This window comes from Condylura cristata, unplaced genomic scaffold, assembly GCF_000260355.1.
Source record: "Condylura cristata isolate star-nosed mole 26May11 unplaced genomic scaffold, ConCri1.0 scaffold00005, whole genome shotgun sequence".
NCBI lineage: Eukaryota > Metazoa > Chordata > Mammalia > Eulipotyphla > Talpidae > Condylura > Condylura cristata.
Genome location: NW_004567106.1, coordinates 20,661,277 through 20,673,937, shown reverse-complemented (window position 1 = coordinate 20,673,937; position 12,661 = coordinate 20,661,277). Strand labels below are relative to the sequence as shown.

General features: G+C 36.3%; 1 protein-coding gene across 3 annotated transcripts in view; it reads left to right on the top strand.

The window, feature by feature from the left end:
* The first annotated feature begins 3,655 nt into the window (after positions 1 to 3,655).
* Positions 3,656 to 12,661, top strand: part of SNX13 (sorting nexin 13) — a 99,214-nt gene continuing 90,208 nt past the window's right edge. For 2 of the 3 annotated variants that reach the window (XM_012721032.1, XM_012721033.1), the window contains exon 1: positions 3,685 to 3,874. In XM_012721032.1, the coding sequence (XP_012576486.1) occupies positions 3,863 to 3,874 (12 nt within the window). In that variant the 5' untranslated portion in view covers positions 3,685 to 3,862. Of the gene's footprint in view, positions 3,875 to 12,661 lie in introns of all 3 variants that reach the window. The other variant, XM_004676742.2, reaches the window with a different exon arrangement.

Genomic DNA, 12,661 nt, shown 5'->3' with positions numbered 1-12,661 from the left:
TTCAAAAACTATGAATTGGGGTTGTCATTGATATAGTAATATCTTTGACTATAGGTCTTTACCTATTTGTAATATGATGCTTTCTATTTAGATCTTGGTATCATTGTGGAACTATTACTGAAGAGATTTGTGAACATTATTATTTTGTTATGACTCCATTTCTTGTATGCAAAGCTTCCTTATTATTTCTGCCTCCATATCTTAGGCTTGAATTGTCTTCAGTATTTTCTCAAAAAAGACCATGTAAGAAAAAACACATGCTGGGTTACGAAGACTTTAAGTTAGACTTCAGATCATTTCTAAGCGTCCTGTGATTTTTGCTTACTGTTGCCCAATAAATGCTGTAACAAAGAATCAGGATATCCTGCTGTTTGTTCCTAGAATGAACCTCCTCTCTTGGCAATGAATTATTTCAATACTGATTTGCTAACTTTGATACTGTACTTCTTAATGTTCATTGGAGTTACTGGGTGACTCTGATGTATTATACTATGAAGTTGGTAACTGGAGTTATTAAAATGACACAAGAAACCAAAAGATTAAATGTGACAACTACTATATAGATATTTCCTTAGAAGTTTAATGTTATACTTTTCTAGTTTCTTAAAAAGAATTACAGCTCATTTATGGATACATAGGTTTTCTTTGATTTACACTAAAAAATTAGTCAAATGGATATTCTGAATTATTTCTTGAAGGTACAGACCTCATTGGAAGTTGCCTCTTTAAAAGCATCCCACACTTGACTTCTGCCTCTGACTTCTTTTTGTCATCTTTGTTGTTAATCAATCATAAAGACTGAATTCTTGCACAATAACAGTCACAGATGTATCCTTGTCGTAGGTTTCTTAACAAGATGGATTGTTTTGTTCTGTTTTAAATTTCTGATTGAGAGAAAAGAGCCCTGAATCTCAGATCAGTTTGTCCAGGTTTCCTCTACAACTAATACAATGTTTTTAAAACCACATGGAATGACTTCAATCTACACCAAATTAGTTGCTTACTTTTTTTTAAAGTCTAGATACTTCAATAAATATTTTGTTTCCCAATTATATAACTCCTCAATTTCCATAACTTTTTGAAATGGTATACCAAACTTGACTCTGCTTCCCTTGCTACACAAATTACCTCATTCCCAAGATATATTTAAGTAAGTTTGTAAACATATTTTATTACACTCCCCTTCCATTACTATCATGGGCTATATCTACAGTGACAGGAGATCAAAGTGAAGAGACAGGTGTAGTTCACAGTTCAGCCACAGACCTCTCTCCAGGACCTTAGGGACAGTAAGTTAACTTCCCACAATCGCAAGCTAAGAATAAACAGTGGTCAAGTTTTAAAAAATTTAATCTTTCAACACCAAGGATTTTGCATTTGATCAACTTTAAATAGGTTTTCTCTTTTGGGGTATTTTAGGAAAAAGCTGCTTTCTTTAAAAAATTATTGTCTACTATGTGCACTAAACAACTATTGTAGGATTCTGAGTAAATAGTGGTAAACAAAACAGAAAATTCCATGACCTTGTGTGCTTTCTTTCTAGTGGAAGGAAGACAAATGGTAAGAAAGATAAGTAATTATTTTGTTAGAATGTGTTTTTGAAAAGCAGGAAGAGAGGAAGTTGAGGGAGGTGCAAACTTTTAATGGACTGGTTTGAGTATGCTGTGCTGAAGGTGACTTCTGAGAAAAAAATGGAGAGAAGGGAGGGATCTGTAGTTATCTGGTGGAAAGATCCTTCCAGATAAAAAGAATAGTGCAAAGGCCCCAATGCAAGAGAATACCCTCCTGTTAAAGGAACAGGGAGCAGGCCAGTGTAGCTGGAACTAATTGCTTAGTAAAATTGAGGTCAATGAGGTTTTTTTAGGTCACAGAAAGGACTCTGGCTGAGGAAAAAATAGATTTAGCTTGCTCATAACTCAGCAGACAAACTTTTAAATGTTTAAAGCAAATCCATATCATACCACAGGTTTGCACAAGCCTCCAGTTGTTTGTACACTTAATTTACCACCTTTAAAATAAAGTGGTAAAAGCTTGCTTCTGGAATGGGGAAAAAACGTGAAGAAAACAGAATACTCAGGCCAGATAGTTTTAATTTACATTAGTTTTATTAGCCGGACTCTTAAATATTAAACAGCATCCTTCTCTGTTTTCTTATTTACCAGCTGGAACACTATCTTTTTCCAGGTTTCTTGTTGTCTCCAGTATCCTCGTTATCTGTAGTATTTTCCTATCTTATTTCCTATTCATGACTTAATCTGTCAACACCAGTAACATTTTTTTTTTTTTTGGTGTATGTTGCAGAGGTCAGAATTTTGTCAGCTCGGCAGTGTGGAAATTATGTATCAGATGTAAATTAAAACAACCACAAAAAAAAAACTATGTCAATTAGTTAATTTGAGTTAAAGTTTTTTTTTTTCTTTTCACTGTGTAGCTGTATATATTAAGCACTTTGTTTCTGTGGAAGGGGCACAATAAGTTAGAGATAACAGAAGATTTGTAATGCTTTTACTTTATTTTGAGAATTAAAGAGGGGGGTGGTAAATTCTATTTTGCGTGAAGTCTCAGGTATACAGGAAGGAACCACCAGCCTCAGTTTCCAAAATGCCATTTTATTCCTTGTAAGGAGCTGGTACGGTTCTGTATGTTAAACCGGAAAACAAACATTTCAATTTCCTTGGAAACTGATTTTTAACATTCAGCAGGGTAACTCACTTTAATAATGTGTTCAGGGAAGCAAGCTACTTTCATGACAATTTGCTTGGAAATGACTGCCTTCAATCGCACAGTTGTTACCCATCTAGTGGTAAGTTTAGAAGTCCCAGACTACCTCAGGGACTTCTATGCACCTACTTCAGCGTTTAGTCCATTTAAGTTGAGACTGTTTACAATGCCACCTGCTGAAATGTACTCAACAAGATACATTAGCACATTGTATCAAAAAGCCAGTAAAACTGTAGACAGCAGTTAAAAGCAAAGTGACTTTAATCTTCTTTAGAGGTCTCTTACAAGAAGCTAAAGTCAGTCCTCCCTGCGGTGCAGGTGCTCGCCGATCACGCAATCGCCCACGGTACTAATGCTGTAAAGCTGATATACCTGTATCGCGTCTACAGTTTGTCGCCCATCCCAGTAGAGAACACGCTGAGGACTGGTAAGGACAAAGGAAAAGTTTCTGTCAAACTTGAGAGGGGATGCGTGGAGAGCAGTTTCAGATCATATTTAAATCCCAGATCGTGGAGGAAGTCGAACCTCCCGCGAACTCTTCGGCTGGTGTGGGACCAGAAGAATGTGCGAGAGCAGTTTTCCCACCGAATACCTGCCGCCCGGTCCCCGAGACGCGCGAGGTCCGCGGCGCACTCCGTCAGCCTCTGGGCCTCCGCCGATCTCTCTCCCCTCCAGGGCCGGCGGACCCCGGCGAGTGGCGGAGGACGAACGGCTGCAGCGCGCGCGCGCGCCGGCCCAAAGTCGTTGGAACCTCTCTCTACTCTCCGGAGCCCCTATTCTGCCCGGCCACCCACTGCCGGAGGCTTCGCCCCTACAGCCTTGTAGGCCGCCGGGCACCCACCTCCGACACACCGCGCGCCGGCGCTATGGAGACAGTCACGAGACGCTGGCGACTCCCGCACCCGCCAATGGGAGCGCACGTCGCGGAGAGACGCGGACGTCGCTCTTCCAAGATGGCGGCGCGTCCGTCGCGAGCAACCGGGCCGGGGGGAAGCCAGCGAAGCCGAGTAAAGCCGCCGCCCGGGAGAGGACTCAAGGAGCTGTTGCCGCCGTTGGCGGCGGCTCGGGCAGTTTTCACTGCTGCTACGGCTGTTGCCATGCGGCGCGGCTAGGGAGGAGCTCACTTCCCCTGGGTGTAATAATGTTAACAGAGGTAAGCGGCGACGGCGGCCAGTGTTTACCTGAGAAATGGGGAAGGGGCCGGTGCCAGCCCATCGGAGAACAACATTTCTCGCGCCGGCGGGCCCTGCTGCCTGCAGCGGGCCCCGGGGCGCGAGGAGCTACGGGGATCCTACAAGTGCCCCCTGGATAGGAGCTGTGCTGACTCAACAGAGCCCCAGTACCTCCGGCTGCCTGTGCCTCTTCTTTCGCAGTTGCTGCTTGCCCGTCGCCCCTGGCATTGATCTCCATCCTGCTGTCGCTGACTCCCGACCCGATTCATTTCTTCTTGCTCTGTGTCCCCTTACACATTTCTCTGTGACAGCGATGGTCTCTGCCTTGTTGCCGGTTGTTCTTCCCCTCCGGCTTGCCCGAGGAGTCCCTTCCCTGGTCCTTGGCCTCCAGGGCCCTTCACTTCCCAGCTCGGTCAGCATCTAGGGGTTGTCACTCGGTCTGACCACTTTGTCTTCCATCCCCTAGTTTGACTCAGTGAAGTGGACTTTCTTTTTCCTCAGGCTCCACTTGGATATCCCAGTTATATCATCACCACCCCTCCCCCTTTCTACACCTAGTTACCTCCTGTTTAAGTCGTGGGAATCAGAAAGTTCACTTTTAGCATCCACTCTATTGATTTGCATAAGGTCTCCTTGGTACACTGTGTGGAACAGTGTTTTTGACTTGAACCTGAAATGGAAGTAGGGCAACTAGGACTGGCCAATCAATTTCCTTTTTGTAGTGTCTAAAGTCCATTGCAAAAAGCAGACTTTTTGAAGAAGTAGAATTTCCCTTTACTAGCAGTACGTTAAGGGGAAGAACTGAATTGATGTTAACTGGGTACTTGGCTCAAGTTAGTGCAGTGTTATATGCAGTGGTCAATATCATTGAAGATAATTTCTGAAACTTGTGAATTTGAAGACTCGAAGTTTTATGAGGATCGCCGTGACCGCTGTCAGGGACTAGTTTGGCATCTAAAGTTCTAAAGTAGCTCACCTTTGATATGAACAAGGATAGGATACTTCCTTTTTTTTTTTTTTTTGAGTTATGGGCAATGGGAGGTAAACCTGATTGGGCCATAAAGAAAAAAAGGTTTGTGCATGAATGGCTTTTGTTTCGTGAAAAAAAAAAAAATGATGATAATAAGCTTGTCTAACAACGAGGGACTTACTTCTTTCTTTGATATTTGCACATTCTGGCAAGTGATGTGTCTGAAAAATACTTATTGGTTGATTTTTACTTATGAATTAACTTCTTTCTAGTAATTTGTGGTTCACTTTGTGTTTTTTTTCATTCCTGGAGTTTTATCTCATTCTTGGAGATATATTGGTATTTATAACATGCTTCAGTTGTTACTATTAGATTAAAAAATACTTATAAATACTATAGTTTTGTTTTTACCTTTAATATGATACTTTATTGGGAATAATTAGCCTTGTAAGTTAGTTTTCGGTAGTATCTCTAATGTACCTTATTTTATAAGATGATCTTTTGGTTAAACTTCATCTAGTTTATTTTGTTTTAAACAGTGTAATGCTTTCACAAGAACTCTTACAGTGTCTCTTTCAGTAAAATGATCGTGTCTTGATTTGGAAAGACTGAACTTTGTAAGTTTCTGTATTTTAATGTAATTTCATGTTTCAGTGAACTATTTTAAACAATAAGTCATTGATAGTAATAAGATGTACTTTAGTGCTTTGTGTGTATGCATAATTTCTGAGTGATGGAGCAGGGTACCAACTTTGGCAGTCCTTGCCTAGTTCATCCTAGGCAACTACTACTCTGGATTCCCTCTCCATGCTAAATAATTACTTGGATTTTACATATGGTTTTTAGTTGTCATTTTATAGATCAGAAGATTGAAGTCTAGAGTCCTATCCAAGGTTAAATAATCATTAGTGAAATTAGAATCTCATCTCCTGATTCCCCGTTATAGAAATTCAGGTCATTTGCTTTCAATAAACAGTTTTTAACTCTTGGTAGGTTTTAAAATATCTCATTTCCTTGTTTGAATGTTGTTCAGAAAATAAACTGATCATTATTATCACTTGAGCTATCTTTGCTTTGCCTTAGCTTTTATTTAAGCAAGATTCGAAATAGTCAAACTAACGTTTTGAAATATTTTAGTTATGGAATTTTGCTTAATATTGGTTACTAAAATAGTGTTACTAATTTTATTTTATCTTCTATTAGTTCTGGCTCAGAGAATCAGGTAGTTTTAGGGCATATGATTTAATGTATGTTAGATCTCAAAATGTGTAATGATCAACTGTTTTGAAAGATTCTCATATTCAACAAGGTGATAGTGAGTGCAGAAGGTGATGATTCTTATACTCTTATTCCTTTCCATCCAGTGTTAAGATAGGTGTTAATATTGCCACTAGACAGATGAGAAGACTAACATGGAGAGTTAAAATCATGAAACAACACATTAGATACTCTTATTCTACCGTGTTTGCCCTTGTGACTCAGTATGGAATGCTCCATTATTTTTTCTTTGTAGTTGATAATCATCAGTATACGATTTCTAGCTTTTTTCAAAACCAAGATGGGGATGCCATGTGCATAGGTACACGATATTAACAGTAATGGTAAGCATTTGAAACAAAGTTTTGCATTTTGTCGGAAAAGACCTTTAATTGAGACCTTTTCACAAATGTGAAACTATGCAAATGATCAAGTAAAGACTGTATTAAATTAAACTAAAAGGGAAAATTACTCAGTTGAGAAAAGAATATGTACATTGAACTCTGAAACCTGTGAAATACAATAATTGGTATAAATTGAAAGCACATCCCTAATAAGTCTGTATTTTTTAAGAAAATAGTTTGTAATTTAGTTGTAAAATAATTCTAATTTGAAATTTTTGGCTTTTAATTTTTATTGTCATTCTAAATAAGACTGAAATACTTAGAAGACTTGCTAGGTTTATCTGGGTATTTGTGTCCTTTGCATTTTTATATAGGAATGAAATCTTTAAATATTTATTCCTCCCCCTTTTACACTCACACACCTATATAACCCACACACCTCCCCTTCACTTATTGCCTGATAAGGACTCATTATTTTTCATATTATTTGTACATTTGACAATAAAAAGCTGTCATGGTATACTTGACAGTTATTTATTTAATATTCAACCATTTGTCCTCCACCCCTTTTGTTTTTTTCATATGCCTAAACTAGACTCTTATATATTAGGTATGGGATATTTGTTCCTGAGAATTTATTTTAGTTAATCTGAATTTTTATAGCATTAGAACATAGTGAAATATTTATCAGTGAATTGTCATTAAGTATGCCTTCAAATTTGTTGTTTTAAAAACTATTAGCATTATTCTTCTAGCATTATTCTAGCATTTATTATTATAAAGAACAAAAGCATAGGAGATGTGAGACAATATGCTGAATTTGTATCAGTGTATATTCAGGAGCTTGTTTTGCATAGAAACTCAATTATCAACTTGTGACACTTATGCTTCTAAGAATAGTGACTAACATTGTAGTCATTTAAACTTATTCTTTGTTTGGGTTATGTGCAAATGAGTAAAAGTCAAATAAAATGATCTGTTTTGTGTTAAATTACTTCCATTCAGATTTAATAGTTTTATAAATAGTAGTAATTCTTGATTTCGTTTTTAATAAATGTGATACAGATGTGAAAAGGCATGAACTTTAAAAAAGTTCAGATTTTCACTGTTAGTGAGTAAAATTTTGTAGTTCAGGTAAATTTAGAAGATATTTGCCAAAAGGAAGTTAAATATTTTTGTGATCTGGAGGGCTTCTCACAGCTTTTGGTAAGGTGAATTTGCGTCTTATGTTAAAGATTTTTAACCATGGTGACTGTGATTTAATGCCAATTTGATTGGCTATTGGATGCCCAGATTGTGAGGGTGTATTGGATGAAGATCAGATAAGCTTTTAACTCCTTAAAATAGATTGCCCTCCCAGTGTGAATGAGCAGTTTCTCTCAGTACACACAGTATGCACATGGGTGCATGAATGCACACACACACACACACAAATACATATTAATCTGTTATTGTTTCTCTGGAGAATCCTCACTAATACAGAGACTTACAGAGTCTTGTATTTCACTCTGGAAATCTTGAGATGTGATGATTTGTGCAAGAGGAAAGGATTCCTGGACTTTTACACACACATATACACTCTTGCATGTATAAGTGCTTAGTAAAAATTGATGACTTGATTTTCTTGATTAATAGATTTAGAAGTATTCTTGGCATGGGTTTATCCTTAAACAACATCAGCTATTTAATAATTAATTATATTAAAAAGGACTAGCCAGAATAAGAGCCATAAATCAAAGGGTATTAAGAGGTAGGAAAGAGATTATTAGGGGGTAGAAAGACATTATGGTCTAGTATGGCTGTGACTTGACCACTCTACACATCTTGTTACTGTCTTTTGATAGACCAGCCAAATTGAGTATTACCGGTCTCCCCTTAAGAATTTTAAAGGCCTTTTGTTTTCCCTGCCCCCTCTCCAATGATTTCAAGTTTTAGATTTTATAAATATAATTTTATTAATTTAATAAATCCAACCCTTTTGATTAGCAGCTTATAGCTAGTTGATAGAATTGCAAACAAAAGAAAATATATGTGCTTTTAAAAGTTAAGCCTTACGAGTAAATTTGTTTTCCCTTAAGCATTTAGGAATTCCTAGATAGGAAGAGATTGCTATGTATGACTGGTGTTCACATGGATGTGTCTAAGTTTTATTCATCATTTTCCCATAGAAAGTGATAGAGTAGATCATTATATGTATTTTTTTATGATTAAAAGGGTTACATTAACTGCTACACATTTATAAAATTACTTTAATTTGAGGGAATATGGAATTTGTAAGTGGTACTGGGGAATTAGAAATATTTATTATTTAAAGAATGTAAGGGGTGGGCTTATTTATCATAAGGCCACTCTAAAGTGTATGGCTTTTCACTGTGTGTAATGACTATCAGTCTGTACTGTTTGATTTTTGCACATTATAAAGGGTGCTTAATGTCTTAATATTGTTAACTGTGTTCATGTTTACTTTTGATTAGTATCATTTCATGTTTAGCAACAATTTACAGAGAATTATCTTAGAGGAAAGGAAAAAGAAAAAAGGTAAGAGAGGATGTTTGAGACAGGTTGTGCTAAGTGGAATAAACTGAACTGCTTTAGCTGAGTGGTAATGGAAAAGGAGGGGGTAAGAGCTTCTATAAGAGTTAGAAAATAGGTTTTTCTATAGGGAAGAGGTTCTAATAGAAGGCCACTAATAACTAGCCATTGAGTGGCAGTGCTGAGTGAGGTTCTGAGTGTATTTTAAAATTGTTTTGAAATTTTGTGGCTTTAAGACTATCAAGTGTTCCCTCAGTTAATGGCAACTTTAGTTTTCTATTTCTGAGTCAGGTTTAATTTTGATATTGTGCCTTAAATATTTGTGGGGAGAAGAAACTTAGAATGAAAACAAGTGGACAGCTCTTAAATTACTTTAACTTTAAAAAGATGATTGAAAATGAGTAAATAAATAGACTGGAATCAAGGTGATGCATACTTATGCCTGTCAACAGATTATATACCAACCATAGTAGTAATTAAGCAACATATAAATGGCCTATATATTAAGCATTATAAGGATGAGTCCCAACTTCACCACGTAATTTAGAGGTGATGTTAGGGAAGTTGTTTGAACTTTTCTGAGCTCCAGTGTCTTACTGTGTAAAATTGGGACAATAACACCAACCTCCTATTTGCTCTCACATTATAGTGAAGATCAAAGAAAGTGATGGAGGGTACAACTCTTTGTAAACATAAACTATCAGTCGCTAATACAAATATTAATGGTTAGTGCGTCAGGTTTTCATGGAGTACGCCTTGGCACTAATATGAATTCAAGTTTCTCAGTTGTGGGTGGATTCCAGAAAAAAGAGGGATCTTCTTGCCTTCGGTGGAGTTACAGGAAAATATGGGACTAGGTTAAAAAAAGTGAAAGGACAAAAATACAAACTGAGCATGTCTTACCATCTAGTTATAAGGGTAATTTCTTGTGTGGTTGGTGACTGAAGAGTTTCTGAAAGGGAAATTCCAAAAAAAATGTTTTTGAAAAGATGACTTGAGGGTTTGCAGTCATTTCTGGGGAAAAGAAATCTTTCATTTTTAATCAACCCTGATACATTCTTGAAAGGAATTCTTAAAGTTCTTAACAGCTGTTGTTAAGCTAACACTTCTAGACTATGATTATTACTTGTACAGGAGATTAATTATTGTGAATTAATTTATAAACTCTACCTAAATATGCCTACTTTATAGTAGATACATGCTAAGTTCTGGTGCTGAAGTGAAAAGTCAGATCTGAAAAATGCCCAGAGAAAAATTACTCTCAGAGATAAAATTTGTGCCATTTTGGCCACCATTCAGCTTGAAATCTTGTAGTCTTTTGTTAGAATAAAGCAAATAGTATAATTAAAGGATGAAGAGTTACAGGAAGAAAGGCTGGAGAATGTAATTAAAAGTAACTGCAGGTAAAGCTACCAATTTGGGTCAGGTGGAAGATCTGAAGTGACCTTGCAGTTTAAGAGTCAGTTGGTACTTACTGTCTGTATTTACTAATCTAATTCACAGTGAAAAGTGGGAAAAATAATTTTTATAAATTTGTTTTTCCTCTTTCCCACTAGGACACTTAAAATCTCAAGAGGTCTACCAGATTTTAATCAAGGACCTAGTTGAGTTTCATTACCTTGGTGAAATTAATATTTGCCCCCTCTCACCATATAGTATATATTTATTTATTTGCTTATTGTACTTTTTTTTAAAAACATTACTTTGTTGAATTTGTATGACCATTAATGCTCCTTTGAAAGCTTGTAAGATTGAATAAAAATATTTCATGGATTTAAAAATGTTGGAATTTTTGGAGGTACATTTTCAGGGAGGGCAGCTGCTACCTACTCTGTTGGCTAAAATGCCTCTCAGTGTCTCTGTTAGAGAAGATTGTTACATTATTTTGATCATCTACAATTCCATTAAATCTACAGAAATTCTACGTACCAGAAATGTTCGATGAAATAATTCTGTGTTGAGTTCTGAAAATTAAACTGGATGTCTGATCTCTATGTTTGTATAAGAGGTGCATTTATATCAGTTGGAATAATTCATCATTTTTTTTTTGTTTGTTTGTTTTCATTGTTTTTTCATATTGCTTTCTTTTCCTCCCGTTTCCTGAGGGCCCTTTTAATGCTGTTGAATTTGAAACTCCTAAAGTGACTCAGGCTTTTGACCTTAGCCCCCAGAATTTTTGCAGAGTCCTTGGATGTTACTCCTTTTAGCTTGAATTGGTTTTGCTATGGAACTATTTATAGCCTGGTTGTAGTTTGGCAATGAGAGAATGATTGTTTTTGTTATAACTTTTAATTTTCAGGGGAGAGTTGTATTACAACATATATGTGAGAATGGCTTTTGGATTTACTGTCAATCTGAGATTTGGAAATTATAAAACTCAGTAAAATTGTTCTGTTTCAATGAAAACTGTATTTTCATTACTAACACATAATGAGAAATATTGGTCTGATTTTTTCCAGATAATGCTATGTGTTATATAATGAATCTGTAAGCCATAGTATACTTTAGAATTTGTTCTTGATTTCTTGTATTTATTTGAAGTAATATTTTTCTCAGAATTTTTCTCATGGTGTTTAATCAGGCTGCACCTATTAATTTACTAGTTACTTTTAAGTTTGATATTAATTATAACTTCTGATACTTTTTCTTTCCTCCATTTTTTAAAAATTTGTCTTAAGCAACAAAAATTTATTTTTTCACAGTACTAGAGACTAAGTTCAAGATTATGGTACAGCAGAGTTGACTTCTAGAGTCCTCTTCTTTTCTTGCAGTTGGCAGTCTTCTCACTGTGAACTCATAGGACCATTTCTCTGCACATGCACTTTGGCGTTTCTCTTTCACTTTAAAGAAGAAGTCAGTTCTGTGGATCATGGCCTTACTATTATAGCCTCAATTAGCTTTGTTACATCTTTAAATATCTTGTCTCCATATATTGCCACAGTAGTGCTTATGAGTTCAAATGAATTTGGGGGTGGTGGTGCACAATTCAGTCCATAGCACCCAGTAGATTGACCATCCCTGAAATTTATTACATTTTTTATGTGTACATATTTGTGTGTGTATATTATATGTACTGGAAGGGCAAGGAAAAGGCAAAGATAATAGCATTTGCTTTAGAATTCTAGTACTCCTGATCCTTTTTCTGGGCATTTAAGTACTTAAGTGCTCAACATACTGTTGCAATAGTCTAATCTCTGATAAAATAGGAAAATAAGGGGAAATGGGCTAGATGGAGATTGGAGAATGAAAAGTGGCCCATAACCAAAACATAGGAAAAGAAACTGATATAATGTACTTTACAAATTGTGAGTGTTGATTACATGAAAATTTTAGAAAAATCAATTGCATTTTATAATTTACTCTAATGGCATTTTAATGAATCATAGAAACTACAAGTTACTGTAATAATGGGCTTTGAGGCAAAATTTACAGAACTATTGAGGTTAGTAAATTATTTGAGATTGTTTTTATACTGGTGTTACAGGGAAGGGAGAGGGGTTATCCCTGAACCCCCAAATCTGCCCATTCTAAAGGGTTCTGCCATCTCCGCATCAAGACTTTTACATATAGGACCATATATAAGAGCTTTTATGGAAAAGAACTTTAATACGATTAGTTTGCACTATGTAAAAGGCAAAGAAAATAATTTCTAAATCAAACACCCA